This window comes from Salmo salar, chromosome 01 (genome assembly GCF_965601325.2).
Source record: "Salmo salar chromosome 01, fSalSal1, whole genome shotgun sequence".
In the NCBI taxonomy this organism is placed as follows: Eukaryota; Metazoa; Chordata; class Actinopteri; order Salmoniformes; family Salmonidae; genus Salmo; species Salmo salar.
The window spans coordinates 101,903,854-101,927,014 of NC_138291.1; the positions used below are offsets into that span (position 1 = coordinate 101,903,854).

Consider the following 23,161-nt stretch of genomic DNA (forward strand, 5'->3'; position numbering starts at 1 on the left):
CACTTCCTGTAAAGGAATCTCTCAGGTTTTGACCTGCCATTTGAGTTCTGTTATACTCACAGACACCATTCAAACAGTTTTAGAAAATTTAGGGTGTTTTCTATCCATATGTAATAAGTATATGCATATTCTAGTTACTGAGTAGGAGTGGTAACCAGATTAAATCGGGTATGTTTTTTATCCAGCCGTGTCAATGCTGCCCCCTAGCCCTAACAGGTTAAACAGCGGTTGACATGCTTCGAAGTACGGTAATGGAATATTTAGATTTTTTTTGGTCACGAATTGCGCCATGCGCGCGACCCTGATTTACCATTTCGGATAGTGTCTGGGACGCACGAACAAAACGCCGCTATTCGGATATAACGATGGATTATTTTGGACCAAACCAACATTTGTTATTGAAGTAGCAGCCCTGGGAGTGCATTCTGACGAAGACAACAAAAGGTAATCAAACTTTTATAATAGTAAATCTGATATTGGTGAGTGCTAAACTTGCTGGGTGTCTAAATAGCTAGCCCGTGATGGCTGGGCTATGTACTTAGAATATTGCAAAATGTGCTTTCACCAAAAAGCTATTTTAAAATCGGACATATCGAGTGCATAGAGGAGTTCTGTATCTATAATTCTTAAAATAATTGTTATGCTTTTTGTGAACGTTTATCGTGAGTAATTTAGTAAATTGTTAGCAAATTCCCCGGAAGTTTGCGGGGGGTATGCTAGTTGTGAACGTCACATGCTAATGTAAAAAGCAGTTTTTTGATATAAATATGAACTTGATTGAACAAAACATGCATATATTGGATAACATAATGTCCTAGGTGTGTCATCTGATGAAGATCATCAAAGGTTAGTGCTGCATTTAGCTGTCTTCTGGGTTTTTGTGACATTATATGCTAGCTTGAAAAATGGGTGTCTGATTATTTCTGGCTTGGTACTCTGCTGACATAATCTAATGTTTTGCTTTCGCTGTAAAGCCTTTTTGAAATCGAACAGTGTGGTTAGATAAAGGAGAGTCTTGTCTTTAAAATGCTGTGAAATAGTCATATGTTTGAAAAATTGAAGTTTTTGTATTTTTGAGGAATTTGTAATTCGCGCCACGCCTATCATTGGATATTTGAGCAGGTGTTCCGCTAGCGGAACGTCTAGATGTAAGAGGTTAATTGTCACATGAAACTCCCTCAGTTGTCATACAAAACGCTTTCAGTAGTCAGACATTTCCTATTAAGTCTACACGCAGTGGGAAAGGGAACAGATGCAAGATGGCGCCGACAGAGATGGTAGCCTCGCTTTGCATTCTTAGGAAACTATGCAGTATTTTGTTTTTTTGTGTATAATTTCTTACATTGTTACCCCAGGAAATCTTAAGTCTAATTACATACAGCCAGGAAGAACTATTGGATATAATAGCAACGTCAACTTACCAAGATTACAACCAGGAATACGACTTTCACGAAGTGGATCCTCTGTTCCGACCACCACCCAGGACAATGGATCTGATCTCAGTAGGCGATCCAAAACAACGGCGCTACAGAAGGGGCAGACGGAGCGATCTTCTGATCAGGCTCCATACACGGGCACATCGCTTACTGCTCCCGAGTATACTACTCGCCAACGTCCAGTCTAACAACAACGTAGACAGAATTCGAGCAAGGGTTGCCTTCCAGAGAGATATCAGAGATTGTAACCTTCTCAATTTCATTGAACCATGGCTCACTCGGGACATGTTATCAGAGTCGGTACAGCCACCCGGTTTCTTCACGCATCGCGCCGACAGAAACAAACATCTCTCTGGTAAGAAGAAGGGTGGGGGTGTATGCCTTATGATTAACGATTTGTGGTGTAATCATAACATACAAGAACTCAAGTCCTTTTGTTCACGTGACCTAATATTCCTTACAATCAAATGCCAACCACATTATCTACAAAGAGAATTATCTTCGATTATAATCACAGCCGTGTATATCCCCCCCAAGCAGACACCTCAACGGTCCTGAAGGAACTTCACTGGAGTCTATGTAAACTGGAAACCACATATCCTGAGGCTGCATTAATTGTAGCTGTGGATTTTAACAAAGCTAATCTGAAAACAAGGCTCCCTAAATTTTATCAGCATATCGAATGCGCGACTCGAGCTGGCAGCATTCTGGATCTTTGCTTCTCCAACTTCCACGACGCATACAAATCCCTCCCCTGCCCTCCTTTTGGTAAATCTGACCACGACTCCATTTTGTTGCTCCCAGCCTATAGACAGAAACTAAAACAGGAAACGCCCATGCTCAGGTCTGTTCAATGCTGGTCCGACCAATCGGATTACACACTTCAAGATTGCTTCCATCACACTGACTGGGATATGTTCCGGATAGACTCAGACAACAACATTTATGTATACGCAGACTCAGTGCGTGAGTTTATTAGCAAGTGCATTGGTGATGTTGTACCCACGGTGACTATTAAAACCTTCCCTAACCAGAAATCGTGGACTGATGGTAGCATTCGCACAAAACTAAAAGCGCGAACCACTGCTTTTAACCTGTTAGGGCTAGGGGGCAGTATTGACACGGCTGGATAAAAAACATACCCGATTTAATCTGGTTACCACTCCTACCCAGTAACTAGAATATGCATATACTTATTACATATGGATAGAAAACACCCTACATTTTCTAAAACTGTTTGAATGGTGTCTGTGAATATAACAGAACTCAAATGGCAGGTCAAAACCTGAGAGATTCCTTTAAAGGAAGTGGCCTGTCTGACCATTTCTTGAACTTCTTTTCCATCTCTATCATTTACTAAGGATCTCTGCTCTAACGTGACACTTCCCACGTCGTCCATAGGCGCTCAGAGCCCGGGAAAAAACAGAATGTCGTCATTCCAGCCCCAGGCTGAAACACATTATCGCCTTTCTCAAGTGGCCGATCAAGGGACACGGGCTTATGCGCGTGACCCCGACCGCCCCCGCCTTTGGGATTTTTTCCTCTGTTTGCCGAAAAGGAGATTCCCTGTCGGAATATTATCACTTTTCTACGAGAAAAGTGTCGTAAAAATTGATTTTAAACAGCGGTTGACATGTTTCGAAGTACGGTAATGGAATATTTAGAATTTTATTGTCACGAATTGCGCCATGCACGCGCATGGCGCGTGCATGGCGCCAATCCATCTTTACTATTTCGGATAGTGTCTGGAACGCACGAACAAAACGCCGCTATTCGGATATAACGATGGATTATTTTGGACCAAACCAACATTTGTTATTGAAGTAGCAGTCCTGGGTGTGTATTCTGACGAAGACAACAAAAGGTAATCAAACTTTTATAATAGTAAATATGATTATGGTGAGTGCTAAACTTGCCGGGTGTCTAAATAGCGAGCCCGTGAAGCCTGGGCTATGTACTTAGAATATTGCAAAATGTGCTTTCACCAAAAAGCTATTTTAAAATCGGACATATCGAGTGCATAGAGGAGGTCTGTATCTATAATTCTTAAAATAATTGTTATGCTTTTTGTGAACGTTTATCGTGAGTAATTTAGTAAAATGTTAGCGAATTCCCCGGAAGTTTGCGGGGGGTATGCTAGTTCTGAACGTCACATGCTAATGTAAAAAGCTGGTTTTTGATATAAATATGAACTTGATTGAACAAAACATGCATGTATTGTATAACATAATGTCCTAGGGTTGTCATCTGATGAAGATCATCAAAGGTGAGTGCTGCATTTAGCTGTCTTCTGGGTTTTGGTGACATTATATGCTGGCTTGAAAAATGGGTGTCTGATTATTTCTGGCTTGGTACTCTGCTGACATAATCTAATGTTTTGCTTTCGTTGTAAAGCCTTTTTGAAATCGGACAGTGTGGTTAGATTAACGAGAGTCTTATCTTTAAATGGCTGTAAAATAGTCATATGTTTGAGAAATTGAAGTAATAGGATTTTTAAGGTTTTGAAAATCGCGCCACAGGCTGGCAGTGGCTGTTACGCAAGCGTCCCACCTAGCCCATAGAGGTTAATCATGGCAAGACGACCGGAAACATGACCGAATACAGTGTAGCTATTCCCTTCGCAAGGCAATCAAACAAGGTAAGCATCAGTATAGAGACAAAGTAGAGTCGCAATTCAATGGCTAAAACACGAGACGTATGTGGCAGGGTCTACAGTCAATCACGGATTTCAAAACGAAATCCAGCCCCGTCGCGGACACCGACGTCTTGCTCCCAGACAAATTAAACAACCTCTTTGCTCGCTTTGGGGACAATACAGTGACACTGACACGGCCCGCTACCGAAACCTGTGGACTCTCCATCACCGTGGCCAACGTGAGTAAAACATTTAAACGTGTTAACACTCACAAGGCTGCCGGCCCAGACGGCATCCCTAGCCGGGTCCTCAGAGCGTGCACAGACCAGCTGACTGGTGTGTTTACGTACGTATTCAATCAATCCGTATCCCAGTCTGCTGTACCCACATGCTTCAAGATGGCCACCATTGTTCCTGTTCCCAAGAAAGCTAAGGTAACTGAGCTAAACGACTATCGCCCTGTAGCACTCACTTCTGTCATCATGAAGTGCTTTGAGAGACTAGTCAAGGATAATATCATCTCCACACTACCTGATACCCTCGACCCACTCCAATTTGCTTACCACCCCAATAGGTCCACATACGATGCAATCGCAATCACACTGCGCACTGCCCTAACCCATCTGGACAAGAGCAATACCTATGTAAGAATGCTGTTCATCTGAACCCCGCCCTATGCAACTGGGTCCTGGACTTTCTGACTGGCCGCCCCAGGTGGTGAGGGTAGGAAACAACATCTCCACCTCGCTGATCCACAACACTGGGGCTCCACAAGGGTGCATTCTCAGCCCTCTCCTGTACTCCCTGTTCCCCCATGACTGCGTGGCCATGCACGCCTCCAACTCAATTATCAAGTTTGCAGACGACACTACAGTGGTAGGCTTTATTACAAACAACGACGAGACGGCCTACAGGGAGAAGATGAGGGCCCTCAGAGTGTGGTGTCAGGAAAATAACCTCACACAAAGGAGATGATCGTGGACTTCAGGAAACATCAGAGGGAGCACCCCCCTATCCACATCAACGGGACAGCAGTAGAGAAGGTAGAAAGTTAAGTTCCTCGGCGTACACATCACGGACAAAATGAAATGGTCCACCCACACAGACAGCGTGGTGAAGAAAGCGCAACAGCACCTCTTCAACGTCAGGAGGCTGAAGAAATGTTGCTTGTCACCAAAAACACTCACAAACTTTTACAGATGCACAATCGAGAGCATACCTTCTGGCCTTATCACCGACTGGTATGGCAACTGCTCAGCCAACAACCGTAAGGCTCTCCAGAGGGTAGTGAGGTCTGTACAATGCATCGCCGGGGGCAAGCTACCTGCCCTCCAGGACACATACATTACCCGATGTCACAGGAAGGCCAAAAAGATAATCAAGGATAACAACCACCCGAGCCACTGCTTGTTCACCCCACTATCATCCAGAAGGCAAGGTCAGTACAGGTGCATCAAAGCTGGGACCGAGAGTCTGAAAATCAGCTTCTATCTCAAGGCCATCAGGCTGTTAAACAGCCATCACTACCATTGAGTGGCTGCTGCCAACATACAGACTCAAATCTCTTGTACTTGAATAATTAATAACTAGATGTAATAAATGTATCACCAGTCACCTTCAACAATGCCACTTTATATAATGTTTACATACCCTACATTACTCATCTCATATGTATATACTGTACTCTATACCATCTACCATCTACCATCTACACGGCCATCTCTTGTCCATATATTTATATGTACTTATTCTTATTCATTCCTTTACACTTGCGTGTATAAGGTAGTTGTTGTTAAATTGTTACATTACTTGTTAGATATTACTGCCCTGTCGGAACTAGAAGCACAGCATTTCGCTACACTCACATTAACATCTGCTAACCATGTGTATGTGACCAATACAATTTGATTTGATTTGATTTGAACAGGATAACCTTAGAATGATTAAAGACTCAAATCAAGACACTATGGCCACCTCCAAAATCCATAACACCAATGACAACAAAATAAAATATCATTACCTGATCGTCCGTCCCGTTGGAAGTCTACGTGGTACCACTCCCCATCGTTGACCTTCTTGTTGACGGCCCTGGTCTTGGTGGTCCCGGACCCCATGTCCAGCAGTAAATACAGGTGTCCTTCCAGCATCTCGATGGCAAAGAAGTCCACCTTCAACGTCAGGGGGCTCTTGGAATCCTTGAATTCAATTAAATCAAACTTTATTTAAAGAGCATTTAGAATCCCAACACACAGTAAAAAAGTGAAGATAAAAAAAGAAATCAGGATGAATATAATATCATATAACAAGCAAAAAATGTAAAAGTATTTAATAAAATAATATTGTAATCACCTTGGGGGCCTGTTTGAGCTTGCCGTGGCTGAAGAGGAGAAGCCCGCTGGGCTCTGTGGTACGGAAGTCAAAGGAGATGGAGCCTGTCTTCTTGGCGTTCCATTTATTGAGAGTTATGAAGGACTCTGGGGTCTCGAAGGTGATGGGGTCAAGGGTTGCCACGTTCTCACATTTGAAAGCCACGATGCCATGAACCTTCATCTTGGCATCACCCAGTTTGGCCATCCTGGACAGCTCGAGCCGCACGTCGTTGTTTTTGTACACAACCTAGGTTGATGGAGGGAGGAAAGGGGAAGGGAAGGGAGAAACAGTTCATCCATCTGGCCAAAAGTAATGCTATATATAGTAAATAGGGTGCCATTTAGAACACAGACAGTCTTTGGAAGTGTATGACCAGAAATTGTACAATATTCCTTAAATAGTGCACTACTGGCCAAAGGTCACTTTAAAGCATTCTATTTTGTATGCACCCCATGTTTGGAAGTGTATGTGTGTGTCAGTCAGAATTATTTTTGCAGAACCCAATCACTTGGAGGAGTAAAAACGCTTTGAGAAAAGCATATGTCATTTCCTCTTTTGAATGTAAACATTAAGTTGAGATAAATCGAGACCTGTATCAGAATAAACTATTGCAGCCTCAACCTTTGAAAACTGGCATATTTTCCAGAGCTTTTGAAAAGGGCATAATTTGAATGTAATTGAAATGCAATTTCACAACAATCTGACTTTTTAAAGGAACCTACAACAATATATGTATTCAGTAATCAATACAGAAAAATTTGAACTTAAGAATGTTTATCTACAGTAATCATATATTATTGACCTTTGTGTATAGTTTTGTAAAAAGGTACATTTATTTAGTTTTCAATTAGCTTTACTGTATAGCGCTGTCATGTGTAATGACATGAAACTCAGGGAGGTAGCTATGTTTGGTACTAATGCGGACAGACCACTGTCTTGTTCTCCCAGGACCTTCAGACCACTATCTTGTTCTCCCAGGACCTTCATACCAGTGTCTTGTTCCCCCAGAACCTTCAAACCAGTGTCTTGTCCCCCCGGGAACTTCAGAACACTGTATTGTTCCCCCAGGACCTTCAGACCACTGTATTGTTCCCCCAGGACCTTCAGAACACTGTCTTGTTCCCCCAGCCTCACCCACTTTGTTTATGTGTAATTGCTGCTGGTCTTGTCATGCAGGGCTCCTGCAAAAGAGACCTTGGTCTCAATGGGACTCCATGTTAAAATAAAGGTTAAAAAAATGTATATTGTTTTGTACTGTACATAAAAAGAACAATTTTCTCTTATTGCAAATAGCAGCAGAGCTGTGTTGTGTGTGATGCGATATGCTCTGGTTTGTAACCTGAGTGGAGACCACAGTCTTGTTCCCTCAGGACCCGTAGCAGCAGCCATGTCAGCAGTTTTTGCAGGACTCTAACTAGGGTCCTGCTTGGCCCACCCGTGCGTGACGAGCTGCTGTAGCTCTACTGTGGCGCTACCTTTCACCTCGGTCCACCTGAGGCAACAGTGGGGCACAACACAGCACAGTGGATCAGGGCATTAGTGTAGCAGGGAGGCCATATTTAGGCAAAGAAGTGGCCCTAACCGAGGTGGTTTGGTGAACCACCCTTTTGTGATTAGTATGGCCCTGATTGAAAAATGAAGACTTGGGTTAACTCCCTGAGCAAATGCCTTGGCTTGGGGTGGGTGGTTAAGTAGGTAGGTAGGTAGGTAGGTAGGTAGGTAGGTAGGTAGGTAGGTAGGTAGGTAGGTAGGTAGGTAGGTAGGTAGGTAGGTAGGTAGGTAGGTAGGTAGGTAGGTCAGTCGGTGGGAGGGAGGGAGGGAGGGAGGAAGGGAGTTGTTGGATGTATTTGTTAAGTGAGAGATGGAGAGTGATAGAAAACATCTGTACACTTTGTAAGTGTTGCAGTAAAACATGCTGGTACTGTAGGTAGGTAATGTAGGTAGGTACTCTAGGGAGGTGGCTAAGTGTGTGGGTCTGTGTGGAAGGAGGGAGGTGGCTAAGTGTGTGGGTCTGTGAGGAGGGACGGAGGTGGCTAAGTGAGTGGGTCTGTGAAGAGGGACGGAGGTTGCTAAGTGTGTGGAGGGAGATGGCTAAGTCTGTGGGTCTGTGTAGAAGTACGGAGGTAGGGAAGTGTTTGTGAAGTGAGAGACGGAGAGTGATGAGAGCTAACAGCTGTACACGATGCAGGTGTTGCAGTAAAAACGCTAATTAAGGCCTCAGCAGGAAACCTGATTAAAATATACCCTGCTGATGATGGATGTGCCTCTCACTACCAATCTATAGCCATCTAAATTCATTAAGCTCTCTCTCTCTCACACACACACACACACACACACACACACACACACACACACACACACACACACACACACACACACACACACAGTCTTGCGCAGCTAACCTTGAAGGGACATACAATTCAGTCCCATTAAAAATCCTATTTTCCCTAACCCCTAACCCTAACCTTAACCCTAACCTGAATCTTAACCCAAAAACCTAACCTTAACCCTAAATCTAAATCTAACCATAGCTCCTAACCCTAACCCTAAAACTAACCCAAGCACCTAACGCTAACCCTAAAACTAACCCTAGCTCCTAACCCTAAAACCAACCCTAGCTCCTAGCCCTAACCCTAAAACTAACCCTAGCTCCTAACCCTAACCCTAAAACTAACCCTAGCTCCTAACCCTAACCCTAAAACTAACCCTAGTTCCTAACCATAACCCTAAAACCAACCCTAGCTCCTAACCCTAAAACTAACCCTAGCTCCTAAAACCCAAACCCTAAAACTAACCCTAGCTCCTAACCCTAATCCTAAACCTAATTCTAACCCTAACACCAATTTTAACCTTAAACCTAAACCCTCTAGAAATAGTATTTGACCTTGTGGGGACCAACATTTTCGTTGTAGGTACTTCTGGACCCCATATGTATAGTTAAACATGTCCACACACACACACACACACACACACACACACACACACACACACACACACACACACACACACACACACACACACACACACACACACACACACACACACACACACACACCACAGGAGCTGACAGGAGTACTAAAGAGGCTGCGTCCCAAATTGCACCCTATTTCCTATGTTGTGCACTACTCTTTACCAGCGGCAAGGCTAAAGCTGAATCAGCAGTACTTCATTAAATACCAAGCTATAATGACATTAAGGAGGGATAAAAGTCCACTAAACATTTTTTTTACCTTTATTTAACTAGGCAAGTCAGTTAAGAACAAAATCATATTTTAAATGACGGCCTAGGAACAGTGGGTTAACTGCCTTGTTCATGGGCAGAACGACAGATATTTACCTTGTCAGCTCGGGGATTCGATTTAGCAACACTTTCGGTTACTGGCCCAACGCTCTAACCACTAGGCTACCTGCCACCCCAAACATTGATGACAAGCATCATTGTACAGTACCATATTGCACTGAATAAAATTGACCAAGTGAACAATCTTATTATGCTTTGTTGAGGTATCTGAAATTAAATACCAAGTATCGTAAGAGGATAATAGAAGACAGTTAGAGAGTTTGGCATGTTTTATATAGTGTAAGATCTGCGTCCTATATGACACCCAGTTCCCTATAGTATGCATTACTTTTGAAAAGATCCCTATGCCATTTGGGATGATGCCACAGAGAGTAATCCAGTGTGTCATCTTTGATATAGTGTAAGGAGAATGAATGGAGTACTGTTGCTGGGTGGCCTCCCAGAGAGTGTCAGCATCCCAAATGGCACCCCATTCCCTTTAAAGTGCACTACTTTCTTACCAAAAGTACTACACTATGTAGGGAATAGGGTGCCATTTGAGACACACCAACAGTTGTGTAGATGGCTCCCCTAGCTGCACAGACTACAATATCTTCCTATTATCTTCCTCTCAGAGTTGTCTTTAGTGATAATACACCATTAGGAACAGGGAGAGCTCCCAAAATAAATGGTAGAAGAAGTGGTCATTATAAATGTGTTATAGTATTGACTTAATTTATAGCCAAGGCTTTTGAATATGTCACGTTCGTGTGTATAGACGGACCAAGGCACAGCGAATGTTGAGTTCCATATTATTTATCCCATAACCCACAGGTGGAAAAAATGCTACTTAAGTATGATCCCCAATTAGAGACAGCGATAACCAGCTGCCTCTAATTGGGAATCATACAAATCACCAAGATAGAAAATAAACATAGAAACCCACATAGAAAATATCAACTAGAACAACCCCCCAGTCACGCCCTGACCTACTCTAAAATAAAAGCTTTCTATGGTCAGGTCGTGACAGAATACAGATTCTGACGTAATCTTTAAGGGTTTTGTGAATACAGATTCTGACTTAATCTATAATGTTTTAGTAAATACATATTCTGACTCTTAATCTATAAGGTTTTTGTAAATACAGGATCTCTTCCCAGGTCCAGTCCTCTGATCCACACTGCTTGGTCCCGCTCATCTTCCTGGTGAGCGCACACTGCTTGGCTTTCTTTTGGTGGGATCTTCTGTCACGAGTGCTATCTTCGAATTCCCTGTCATAAATCAGCCAAGGCGCAGCGTGCCGGTAGTGCCACATATTTTATTAGTGAACCCGAACAAAACAAGAAACAGGTGAAACTGAAACAAACGTGACGTTCTGGGGCTGCATAAACACAGCTGCACAAAAACAAGATCCCACGAAAACACAGGAAAAAACAGGCTGCCTAAGTATGGCTTCCAATCAGAGACAACGAATGACAGCTGCCTCTGATTGGAAACCATACCCTGCCAAAACATAGAACACAAACATAGAATGCCCACCCACCTATCACATCCTGACCTAACTAAACAGTGAAAACACAGCTCTCCTAGTTCAGAGCATGACAGTACCCCCCCCCAAAGGTGCAGACTCCCAGCCGCGAACCTGAACCTATTTGGGAGGGTCCGGGTGGGCATCTATAATTGGCGGCGGCTCGGGTTCCAGGCGTAGCACCCCCCCCCCCCCCGATCCCCCCGCTTCTGTGTGTCCGGAGGAACCAGACCATGGATCATCGCCGGAGGCTCTGGAACGCCAACCGCCGCTGAAGACTCTGGGCTGAAGGCCGCCGCTGAAGACTCTGGGCTGCAGACCGCCGTTGAAGACTCTGGGCTGCAGACCGCCGCTGAAGACTCGGGTCTGAAGACCCTCGTTGAAGGCTCCGGACAGGGGAGCGTCGCTGGAGGCTCCGGACTGGGGAGCGTCGCTGGAGGCTCCGGACTGGGGAGCGTCGCTGGAGGCTCCGGACTGGGGGGTGTCGCTGGAGGCTCCGGACTGGGGAGCGTCGCTGGAGGCTCCGGACTGAGGAGCGTCACTGGAGGCTCCTGGCTGAGGAGCGTCGCTGGAGGCTCCAGACCATGGATCATCGCCGGAGGCTCTGGAACGCCAACCGCCGCTGAAGACTCTGGGCTGAAGGCCGCCGCTGAAGACTCTGGGCTGCAGACCGCCGTTGAAGACTCTGGGCTGCAGACCGCCGTTGAAGACTCTGGGCTGCAGACCGCCGCTGAAGACTCGGGTCTGAAGACCCTCGTTGAAGGCTCCGGACAGGGGAGCATCGCTGGAGGCTCCGGACTGGGGAGCGTCGCTGGAGGCTCCGGACTGGGGAGCGTCGCTGGAGGCTCCGGACTGGGGAGCGTCGCTGGAGGCTCCGGACTGGGGAGCGTCGCTGGAGGCTCCGGACTGGGGAGCGTCGCTGGAGGCTCCGGACTGGGAAACGTAGCTGGAGGCTCCGGACTGGGGGGCGTCGCTGGAGGCTCCGGACTGGGGAGCGTCGCTGGAGGCTCCGGACTGGGGAGCGTCGCTGGAGGCTCCGGACTGGGGAGCATCGCTGGAGGCTCCGGACTGGGGAGCGTCGCTGGAGGCTCCGGACTGGGAAGCGTCGCTGGAGGCTCCGGACTGGGGGGCATCGCTGGAGGCTCCGGACTGGGGGGTGTCGCTGGAGGCTCCGGACTGGGGGGTGTCGCTGGAGGCTCCGGACTGGGGAGCATCGCTGGAGGCTCCGGACTGAGGAGCGTCACTGGAGGCTCCTGGCTGAGGAGCGTCGCTGGAGGCTCCGGACTGAGGAGCGTCGCTGGAGGCTCCGGACTGAGGAGCGTTGTTGCAGGCTCCATGCCTTGGATCATCAATACAGGTTCCGTGCCCTGGATCATCACTGGAGGCTTCGTGCCATGGATCATCTCTACAGGCTTCAGACCATCGATTATCACTGGAAGCTTTATTCGTGGAGCTGGAACAGGTCTCACTGGACTGGGGAGACGCACTAAGGACCGAGTGCTCAAAGCACCGGCACCGGCCGAACTGGGCTATGAAGGCTTACTGGAGGAAGAGTGCAAGGAGCAGGCACAGGATGTACCGGGTTAGGGAGGCGCACTGGAGGGAGAGTGCGCGAAGCAGGCACAGGACGTACTGGGCTATGGAGGCGCACTGGAGGAAGAGTGCGAGGAGCAGGCACAGGACGTACTGGGCTATGGTGGCGCACTGGAGGGAGAGTGCGCGGAGCTGGCACAGGACGTACTGGGCTCTGGAGGCGCACTGGAGGGCAGGAATGTTAAGCGGGCATACTCCAAGCTGGCTGAGTGCCAACCTTAGCACGACAACGGTGAGGAACTTGCACCGAGCGCACGGGGCAGTTAGTGCGCATGGGCGACACCGTGCGCACCACCGCATAACACAGCGCTTGTACAGCCACGGTAAGCCCCACGGTAAGCACAGGGAGTTGGCTCAGGTCTTAAACCCGCCTTAGCCAATCTACCCATGTGGCCCCCCCCCAAAAAAATTGTCCGCTGCCTCTCAGGCCTTTCTTCCCAGTATCGCCGTTCCGCCTTCGCTGCCTCTATCTCCTCCGGCGGGCGGCAATACTCTCCCGGCCTTGTCCAAGGTCCTGCCCCATCCAGGATCTCTTCCCAGGTCCAGTCCTCTGATCCACACTGCTTGGTCCCGCTCATCTTCCTGGTGAGCGCACACTGCTTGGCTTTCTTTTGGTGGGATCTTCTGTCACGAGTGCTATCTTCGAATTCCCTGTCATAAATCAGCCAAGGCGCCGCGTGCCGGTAGTTCCACATATTTTATTAGTGAACCCGAACAAAACAAGAAACAGGTGAAACTGAAACAAACATGACGTTCTGGGGCTGCATAAAAACAGCTGCACAAAAACAAGATCCCACGAAAACACAGGGAAGAACAGGCTGCCTAAGTATGGCTTCCAATCAGAGACAACGAATGACAGCTGCCTCTGATTGGAAACCAAAACATAGAACACAAAACATAGAATGCCCACCCACCTATCACACCCTGACCTAACTAAACAGAGAAAACACAGCTCTCCTAGGTCAGAGCGTGACAAACAGTTTTAAAAACAGCTTGATAAAAGGTTAGGTCATTCAGAAATCTGTAACGGAGCCAAGTGCAATTTTCAAGCCATGTTTAAAGATACACCATGAAAATGGATGAAACCTATTGGTGGGAGAAAGAAAACCAACTTGACAATCTCTTGGCAGTGGTGTGTGTGGAGGGAGGGAGGGAGGGAGGGAGGGAGGGAGGGAGGGAGGGAGGGAGGGAGGGAGGGAGGGAATGATATCTCTAAAGAGGAACTGAGAGAGAGCGAAAAGAGAGAGAGAGAGATTGAGTGAGAGAGAACAGGAGAGGGCCTGCAGAATGCAGAGAGAGAGGCTTTAGTAATGCTGGAGCCAGGAAAGGAGAGACTTTGTAACGCTGGAGCCAGGAAAGGAGAGGCTTTAGTAACGCTGGAGCCAGGAGAGGAGAGGCTTTAGTAATGCTGGAGCCAGGAAAGGAGAGGCTTTAGTAACGCTGGAGCCAGGAAACCAGAGGCTTTAGTAACACTGGAGCCAGGAAATGAGAGGCTTTAGTGATGCTGAAGCCAGGAAAGGAGAGGCTTTAGTGACGCTGGAGCCAGGAGAGGAGAGGCTTTAGTAACGCTGGAGCCAGGAGAGGAGAGGCTTTAGTAACGCTGGAGCCAGGAGAGGAGAGGCTTTAGTAATGCTGGAGCCAGGAGAGGAGAGGAGAGGCTTTAGTAAAGCTGGAGCCAGGAAAGGAGAGGCTGTGCCAATAAAGGGCAATTGATCCTCTGAGTCAACACATAGGGCCCAAGGAGCTTTGGGCAGGCCTATGTCATCCCTTCTCCCCCTCTCTCTTCTTCCCTCCCTCTCTTTCACCCCTCTTTCACTCTCTCTCTCGTGCTCTCGTCCTCTCTCTTGCTTTCTCCCTCTCTCTTTCTCTCCCTCCCTCCCTCCTGTTCTCTTACAGTCACAGGAGAAAGGTACAAGCCAAATTTATTCAGCCTCCTGAGGTTAAAGAGGCGCTGTTGCACCTTCTTCACCATGCTGTCTGTGTGGGTGGACCATTTCAGTTTGTCCGTGATGTGTACACCGAGGAACTTAAAACTTTCCACCTTCTCCACTACTGTCCCATCGATGTGGATGTGGGGTGCTCCCTCTGCTGTTTCCTGAAGTCCACAATCATCTCCTTTGTTTTGTTTGACGTTGAGTGTGAGGTTATTTTCCTGACACCACACTCCGAGGGCCCTCATCTCCTCCCTGTAGGCCGTCTCGTCGTTATTGGTAATCAAGCCTACCACTGTGGTATCGTCTGCAAACTTGATGATAGTGTTCGAGGCATGCATGGCCACGCAGTTATGGATGAACAGGGAGTACAGGAGAGGGCTGAGAACGCACCCTTGTGGGGCCCCAGTGTTGAGGATCAGCGGGGTGGAGATGTTGTTTTCTACCCTCACCACGTGGGGGCGGCCTGTCAGAAAGTCCAGGACCCAGTTGCACATGGCGGGGTCGAGACCCAGGGTCAGTTTGGAGGATACTATGGTGTTAAATGCTGAGCTGTAGTCGATGAACAGCATTCTTACATAGGTATTCCTCTTGTCCAGATGGGTTAGGGCAGTGTGCAGTGTGATTGTGATTGCATCATATGTGGACCTATTGGGGTGGTAAGCAAATTGGAGTGGGTTGAGGGTATCAGGTAGGGTGGAGGTGATATGATCCTTGACTAGTCTCTCAAAGCACTTCATGATGACGGAAGTGAGTGCTACTGGGCGATAGTTGTTTAGCTCAGTTACCTTAGCTTTCTTGGGAACAGGAACTATTGTGGCCCTCTTGAAACATGTGGGAACAGCAGACTGGGATAGGGATTGAATATGTCCGTAAACACACCAGCCAGCTGGTCTGTGCATGCTCTGAGGACACGGCTAGGGATGCCGTCTGGTTCGGCAGCCTTGCGAGGGTTAACACGTCAACACGTTGTCATGACAATAGAGCAGTATAGCAGCAGCTAAGCCTGGGACCTGCAGACACGTACTGAAACATGGAACTTGAGATGGACAGTGTTACTATGCCACAGGAACCACTGCTTGACCATATGTCATATGTAATCTTCCTGCGACCATTGCCTACAGAACAGGGTTTTGTCTAGAAAAGATACAGCTTCTGTCAAAGTTGACTTTTTGTAGCAGATATAGGAGCACTTATGCAGCAGGTTAAGATAATGATTGTAGCAGGTTCAGAGAATTCGGTTAATGTTAGCAAAAGGGTTAGGGTTAGCTACTTTTGAAGTCAATTTGACAAAACTGTATCCCATCTATTCCTCTGGGACACTTCATAGCAACTATATGTAGCATTCATCACTGCGAACTGACAGCACACTCCATCCTTGATCCCAGCCTAGAAAAACACAGAAGACTAGGGAGGATTTTTGTTTTTCTCTAGTGTGCCCACCTGTGGTGTGGTGGACTGACAGGACTAGCTGTGCAGCCCAAATTCTACCCTATTCCATATTCTCTACTCTGGTCAAATGTTTTTTCACAATATAAGGAATAGGGTGCCATTGGGGACACAGACTAGCAGACTGCAAGGAGGGCACCACCAACCAGATGGCAGTGTTTACACCATGCCTGAATCCCAAATGGCACCCTATTCCCTACATAGAGCCTTAGTTTTGACCAGAACTCTATGGCAATAGCATGCCATTTGGGATGCGGTTCCATGTATCATCTCAGAAGCACCCCTCTAACGAAGACATGCATGCCCCTAATGAGATAGAACCCCTTAATGAGCTCTAGCCCCTAACGAGCTCCTAGCCCTAACGAGGAAGAGATGGAGCATGGACATGTGGTCTGCACCCTGACTGCTCATTAAGACTGTTGCATGATAACTTTTCTGTTAGGTTTCATGAGGATGACACCCTTGGCTGGGGGGAGGAGAGAAGAAAAGGAGAAATGTAGAACACTACAGGAGGAAGAGAAGGGGAAAAGCTACTGAAAAGAGAGAGAGAGCGAGAGAGAGAGAGAGAGAGAGAGAGAGAGAGAGAGAGAGAGAGAGAGAGAGAGAGATGGTGGTGGTAAAAGTAGTAGAGAAAAAAGAGACGAGGAGGGAAGAGAACGGGAGGTGACTTTATTCCTTGGTGGCTGCTGATGTCACTTCTCGAGAGTAGACTGTATTTCTTGGTGGTTGCTGATGTCACTTCTCGAGAGTAGACTGTATTCTTTGGTGGCTGCTGATGTCACTTCTCGAGAGTACCTGTATTCCTTGGTGGCTGCTGATGTGAAAAATATTTTTGGGGTCAGCATCCCATTAAGCACCCAATGTAATATTTAGCAGAAAATAAGGTAGAAAGGGAAAATTGAAACAACTCCCTTTATCAGCATGGTCCAGGATGGATGAATATCTTCAATATGCTCTATGTATAATATTATTGCGAAGCGTCTTTGGAAACTACAGAGAACTGTCAGATCTTGAATTGACAGATCCTGATATTACCGAAACGGCACAGCGTCTATCTTTTGATTGTAACGCATAAATATAGCATGTGTGTTCACCAAAATAGTTTGTAACCGATTTAGAACTCTTGCTTTAGGTTCTGAAAACACAATTGCCTTGGCAGGAACACCCCCTCTGCGGTATGACAGGGAGATGTATGGAGTGTTGGGACAGATTTGGCACTGACTTACAACAAGGGGCATCATGCTCCCCCAAAATCTGAGGGGGAACAATATATGTGAGGATGACTGGGGGTGGTCCAGAGGGGTGTGGTCTGGAGGGGCTTCATCCCCCCCCGTCCGTAAATTGGAGAATTTACAATTTTTCAAACACCTGCAACAGCTTTTTCCTGCAATCTAGAGCTATAATCATTGTGCTTAACTCCATGTAAAACGAAAATATGTCCACATATCTAAGCATCCCTCTTGAGCATTCTGTATCATCCTGACCGGTGTTTTTTTTAAGAAGCGGAAAATGCTTCTCTGCTAAGCTCTGGGTAAAATATTTAAAGGAATATGAGACTTATTCAGTACATTTAGTTATTTCTTGCTTTTTGAAAGTCTACCAACCTTGCCAGCAGGCATGCCAGGTAAGATAGTTAGACAAGCTAGTCACTCTAACTTGAGTGATAGCCTGAAATGTTATGACGTTGGGAGATAGGGTACCTATCTGGCCTAGCTTAAGCAAGCTTCATAAAATTGCTCGCAGGCAAAAAACTAAAATAAATGTTTTAAAAGTTAAAATCTGAGGGGACACGTGCCCCTGTGCATTCTATGGGCATGATGCCTCTGGCTCGAGTCCCCTGCCAAAGTGAAGCATATGCCTTTTCTATTCCTTTAATCCCCTTTAAAATATATATCCAGTACCAGTCAAACAGTTGGACACACCTACAAATAGGGCTATCTTCTGTAAACCACCCCTACCTTCTCAACACAATTGATGGCTCAAACGCATTAAGAAGAAAAGACATTCCACAAAATATATTCTTGCGTGTACCAAGTGATGTACTGTACACTCCACTCCCTCTACCCTGAGAGCACTATGCAGTGTGTGGTGTGATGCCCACTCCCTCTACCCTGAGAGTACTGTGCAGTGTGTGGTGTGATGCCCACTCCCTCTACCCTGAGAGCACTGTGCAGTGTGTGGTGTGATGCCCACTCCCTCTACCCTGAGAGCACTGTGCAGTGTGTGGTGTGATGCCCACTCCCTCTACCCTGAGAGCACTGTGCAGTGTGTGGGTGTTTACCTCTTTCAGACAACCCATAAAGTTGTTGCTAACAGGTGATCCAGGCAGGTCAGCCGTGCTAGGACTCCCGCCAACATAGAAAAAGTCATCGGAGCCTAGCATGGTGTAGTCTTCTTGAGTATACCCTGTGGTGGTCAGTATCCCATCCACGGATATAGTTACCTAGACAACAAAGCACAGGGAAAGGACACGCTATACTCTGATAGCCTATCAGAGCTCTCAGTCCAGCGGCATTTTGCCTCTTTCATTGTCTTCTGATAGTATAATTGTTCTTCTATAGATGTTTGGTAAAGATTGTAGAAACCCATTTTCATGTCTGTTTTTTTATTTTCTTGTTTTTGGTTTATTTTGTCCACTTTAGGATTAGTAGTTTGAGAAGTAGATGGCTAGCCCTCCAAGGGAATGATAAAGCTAGTTAGTCTGGGGCAACTAAATAACTCCCTAGCTAAGTGTGTTAGTAAGTTAGCCCCTACTGCAACTCAAAGTAATTTCAGCAGACACAAAAATGGTGTTAGTAGAATGTTATCTAGGTTAGTTTTGCTAAATTTACATATTAGTAAAAGTTAATCAGCAGTTTGTTTTCAGAAAAAAAAAACTATAGCGTGCAAGTGGGTTACATATAGAAAGTAACAAGCAAGTAGAAACCACAACCACATGTTTGGCGTTTGGTTTTAGTATATTCTTTTTGCATGCAAGCACACAAAAATAAAATTTTCCCAAGATAGTGTTTGCTAATCGATTTAATCTGACACTTTGCGCTCGTGTCGGATGCATGCAGAAGCAGATGATGAAAAATCACCAGCAAGGACCAGAAGAAAAAGCACCAATGAAAACGACAGCTGGCCTGGACAAATAGTGGGTAGTTTGAGCATGTGCAGCGTTCAGAACAGCATTCAGAGTGCATGCCATGCAGAGTGAATGGGAAATAGATCACTGGCTGAGCCAATGAGCATCAGGCCAGCCAGGCAGGAGACAGACATTGGTCCTCCTTTGATAACCACTGTTTGATGCAAAAGGCTTGAAACGATGCTCCTAAAAATGTGATTGGACGGGATACAGGAAGTAAAAATAACAGGAAGTGGTGAAATCCAACCAACGGATGAAAATAGTTTCAAAATAAAAAGAAGGTCAAAAGGTAAGCAGAAAGAGTACCAACCGCAGTTCCCCTTTTTTTGTTAATGACGTCTACAGTAAGAAAAGATAGAAAAGAAACACACGGCAAACCCAAACTAAGAAACAATTAGAATGATATCTACCGAACAATGGAGTTTGTTTACCATAGCGTGTCCAATGCCTGAGTGCTTTGTGGAGAGGGGGGAGAAAGGAAATGAAAAACTGTCAACAGAATAACGATAGTTACTCAAAAAAGAGATGACGGTTAACTACCAAAAGTTAGCACATTGTTGTTGTTGTTAATAAACGTAAAAAAAATATATTGGTTAGTAGTATGACACATTCCATGAATGACATGTTAGTTGTTGTTTTTCAAAGCATGTTAGTAACATAGAGTAAAAAAGTGCAAAATAAATTATTTTTACAAGAAAAAAAAACAGACTAAGGAAGACTAGCAAAAATGCTCCCACACTGGAAGTCAGCTAGCTCGTATTGGATCGATCGTTGACTCCCTATGGTCTACATGGGACTGTCCATGTAGACTGGACTGCCCTGGGTAGGCATCAACAACCCCTCACCCCTCTGACACAGTATAACTGACAGAAAACAAATGGTTATAAGAGAGAATGCCTAAAGCACATCAGTCGACCCTCTTTAACGAAAGTCCTTCAGATCGTTATTCTTTATCTTTGGATGCTTTGGGTTAATTACATAATACATTTCATTGGACCATTTTCATGATTTTCAAGACCAGTTTTGGACCACGATTCCGACCAATCCAATCCATTGGGATGTCGGTGGTCAGGATCTCATCTTACAGTACTGTACCTCCATTTTGGTCTTATTGATGGACTTTAGGATCACTTTACTGCAATGAGACAAAGCAAAGAAGACCCTGACACAAAATGAGAAGGATAATGGAGATTGGATTCCCCCATTGAGCATGCACTTTCATTATGCATTCTTAATGTTTACACAAATCAATTCAATTTTAACATTACTCAAATGCTCTAGATAATTTTTTTACCTCTTTGTCGGTGTGGTGTTTCAAAAGAAACAATCCATTACCATGTGAGCAGGAACACATCTAGAGAGCTAGTGTGTTGGTAGGATGCTGTGAGCAGGAACACGTCTAGAGAGCTAGTGTGTTGGTAGGATCCTGTGAGCAGCAACAAATCTAGAGACCTAGTGCATTGGTGGGATGCTGTGAGCAGGAACACATCTAGAGAACTAGTGTGTTGGTGGGATGCTGTGTGCAGAGACACATCTAGAGAGCTAGTGTGTCGGTGGGATGCTGTGAGCAGAGACACATCTAGAGAGCTGGTGTGTTGGTAGGATGCTGTGAGCAGGAACACATCTAGCAAGCTAGTGTGTTGGTGGATGCTGTGAGCAGGAACACATCCAGAGAGCTAGTGCATTGGTGGGATGCTGTGAGCAGGAACACATCTAGAGAGCTAGTGTGTCAGTGGGATGCTGTGAGCATAGACACATCTAGAGAGCTGGTGTGTTGGTAGGATGCTGTGAGCAGGGACACATCTAGCGAGCTAGTGTGTTGGTGGATGCTGTGAGCAGGAACACATCCAGAGAGCTAGTGTGTTGGTGGGATGCTGTGAGCAGGAACAAATCTAGAGAGCTAGTGCATTGGTGGGATGCTGTGAGCAAGAACACATCTAGAGAGCTAGTGTGTTGGTAGGATGCTTTGAGCAGGAACACATCTAGAGAGCTAGTGTGTTGGTGGATGCTGTGAGCATGAACACATCTAGAGAGCTAGTGTGTTGGTAGGATGCTTTGAGCAGGAACAAACCTAGAGAGCTAGTGTGTTGGTAGGATGCTTTGAGCAGGAACACATCTAGAGAGCTAGTGTGTTGGTAGGATGCTGTGAGCATGAACACATCTAGAGAGCTAGTGTGTTGGTAGGATGCTTTCAGCAGGAACAAACCTAGAGAGCTAGTGTGTTGGTAGGATGTTGTGAGCAGGAACACATCTAGAGAGCTGGTGTGTTGGTAGGATGCTGTGAGCAGGAACACATCTAGAGAGCTAGTGTGTTGGTGGATGCTGTGAGCAGGAACACATCCAGAGAGCTAGTGTGTTGGTAGGATGCTGTACAAGTGAAAGCCATTATATTCTGTACTTCCACCTATATGGCATGAAGCAAACTGTGTCACTTGTAAACTGTGTTGCTTATACGTTTCTTAATTCAGTGGTTTACTGTTTTGGGGGTGTAACTGTTGCAATCTTTCCAAGCTGTATTCTAACATAAAAACTCATCTTCGCATGCTTTGTATTTTCATAAAAATAGCATGTGTTAAGCAGCCAAAGACCCAGAGGTCACCAAGTAGAAGGCTGATCCTCTAATAGTCAATAGAGGCTGTTCATTGTGGTCACAACTATAGAGGGAAAATAAATGGATGACTCAGAGATCAGCTTCTCTGAACAAAGTGACACTCGGTACGAGCTGTGATCTTTTTGACATGGTCTTTCCACTATTGATGCCTCTGATATTCCACGGTCTGTCCTCTATCGATGCCTACCATTGGTCTATATGTGTCCCTCCTCAAATGCAGCATCACCTTCCTCATGTCTTATTACAGATCAAATCATTATTATAATCAATCCAAATACTTATTCCAAAATAGTTAAAATAATTTGATTGTAATGATTAAATTCAATCAAATGTGGCTCATCTAAACTAGTTTAATAAGTCTCCATGGCAGTCCCCCTCTGTACTGTTACCTGACGTAGATTCCTTGTAACTTTGACATCATGCCAATCATTGTCATTGAATTTCCCATTGACCGGTTCCACCAGAGCTTCAAAGGCTCCAGATCCCAAATTAATGACCAGCGACACAGCTCCGTTTTTCAGGGCAAGGTTGACATAGTCTGCAGACTTCCCCGTGTGAAGCATCAGACCGTTCCTCTGTAACGTCTTGAAGGACAGGGTGATCTCGTCGCTGCTGCTCTGGATCGGGTTCAAGGACAAGTCGTAGCAGAAGAACTCAGATCCCTTGAAGGTCGCCACATAATCTTCTTTTCCTGTAAGATGACAAAAAGAGAGAGAGAGAGAGAGAGAGAGAGGCATTTTACATCAGAAGTGAGGGAAGAGGAACAACTCCCACATTTCCTGTAGCTCGGCTGCTTAGCTATCCACCTTAGAGGTTGCTGCCCTATGTACATGGAATCACTGGTCACTTTAACTAGTATGGGCTATGTGGGAAGCTAGCGTCCCACCCGCGGTACAGCCAGTGAAATAGCAGGGCGGCAAATTCAAAACAACAAAAATCTCATAATTCAGATTTCTCAAACATACAGCTATTTTACACCATTTTAAAGATAAACTCTCCTTAACCCAACCTCGTTGTCCGATTTCAAAAAGGCTTTACGGCGAAAGCAAAACATTAGATTATGTTAGGACAGCGCCTAAAAAATAAAAGCCACACAGCCATTTTCCAAGCAAGGACAGGCATCACAAAAACCAGAAATACAGGTAAAATTAACCTGTTGGGGGTAGGGGGCAGTATTGAAAATTTCGGGAAAAATATGTGC

General features: G+C 45.8%; 1 protein-coding gene across 6 annotated transcripts in view; it reads right to left on the bottom strand.

The window, feature by feature from the left end:
- Positions 1-22,650, bottom strand: part of LOC106611148 (neurexin-1a) — a 557,947-nt gene extending 535,297 nt beyond the window's left edge. For 4 of the 6 annotated variants that reach the window (XM_045724935.2, XM_082978413.1, XM_045724902.2 and 1 more), the window contains exons 1-5: positions 22,350-22,650; positions 19,781-19,804; positions 18,504-18,665; positions 6,421-6,687; positions 6,092-6,266 (exon numbers count right to left, since the gene is read on the bottom strand). In XM_045724935.2, coding sequence (XP_045580891.2) covers positions 6,092-6,266; positions 6,421-6,687; positions 18,504-18,665; positions 19,781-19,804; positions 22,350-22,523 — 802 coding nt within the window. In that variant the 5' untranslated portion in view covers positions 22,524-22,650. The remainder of the gene's footprint in view (positions 1-6,091; positions 6,267-6,420; positions 6,688-18,503; positions 18,666-19,780; positions 19,805-22,349) is intronic. The other 2 variants (XM_045724959.2, XM_082978410.1) reach the window with 1 other exon arrangement.
- Positions 22,651-23,161: the final 511 nt, after the last annotated feature.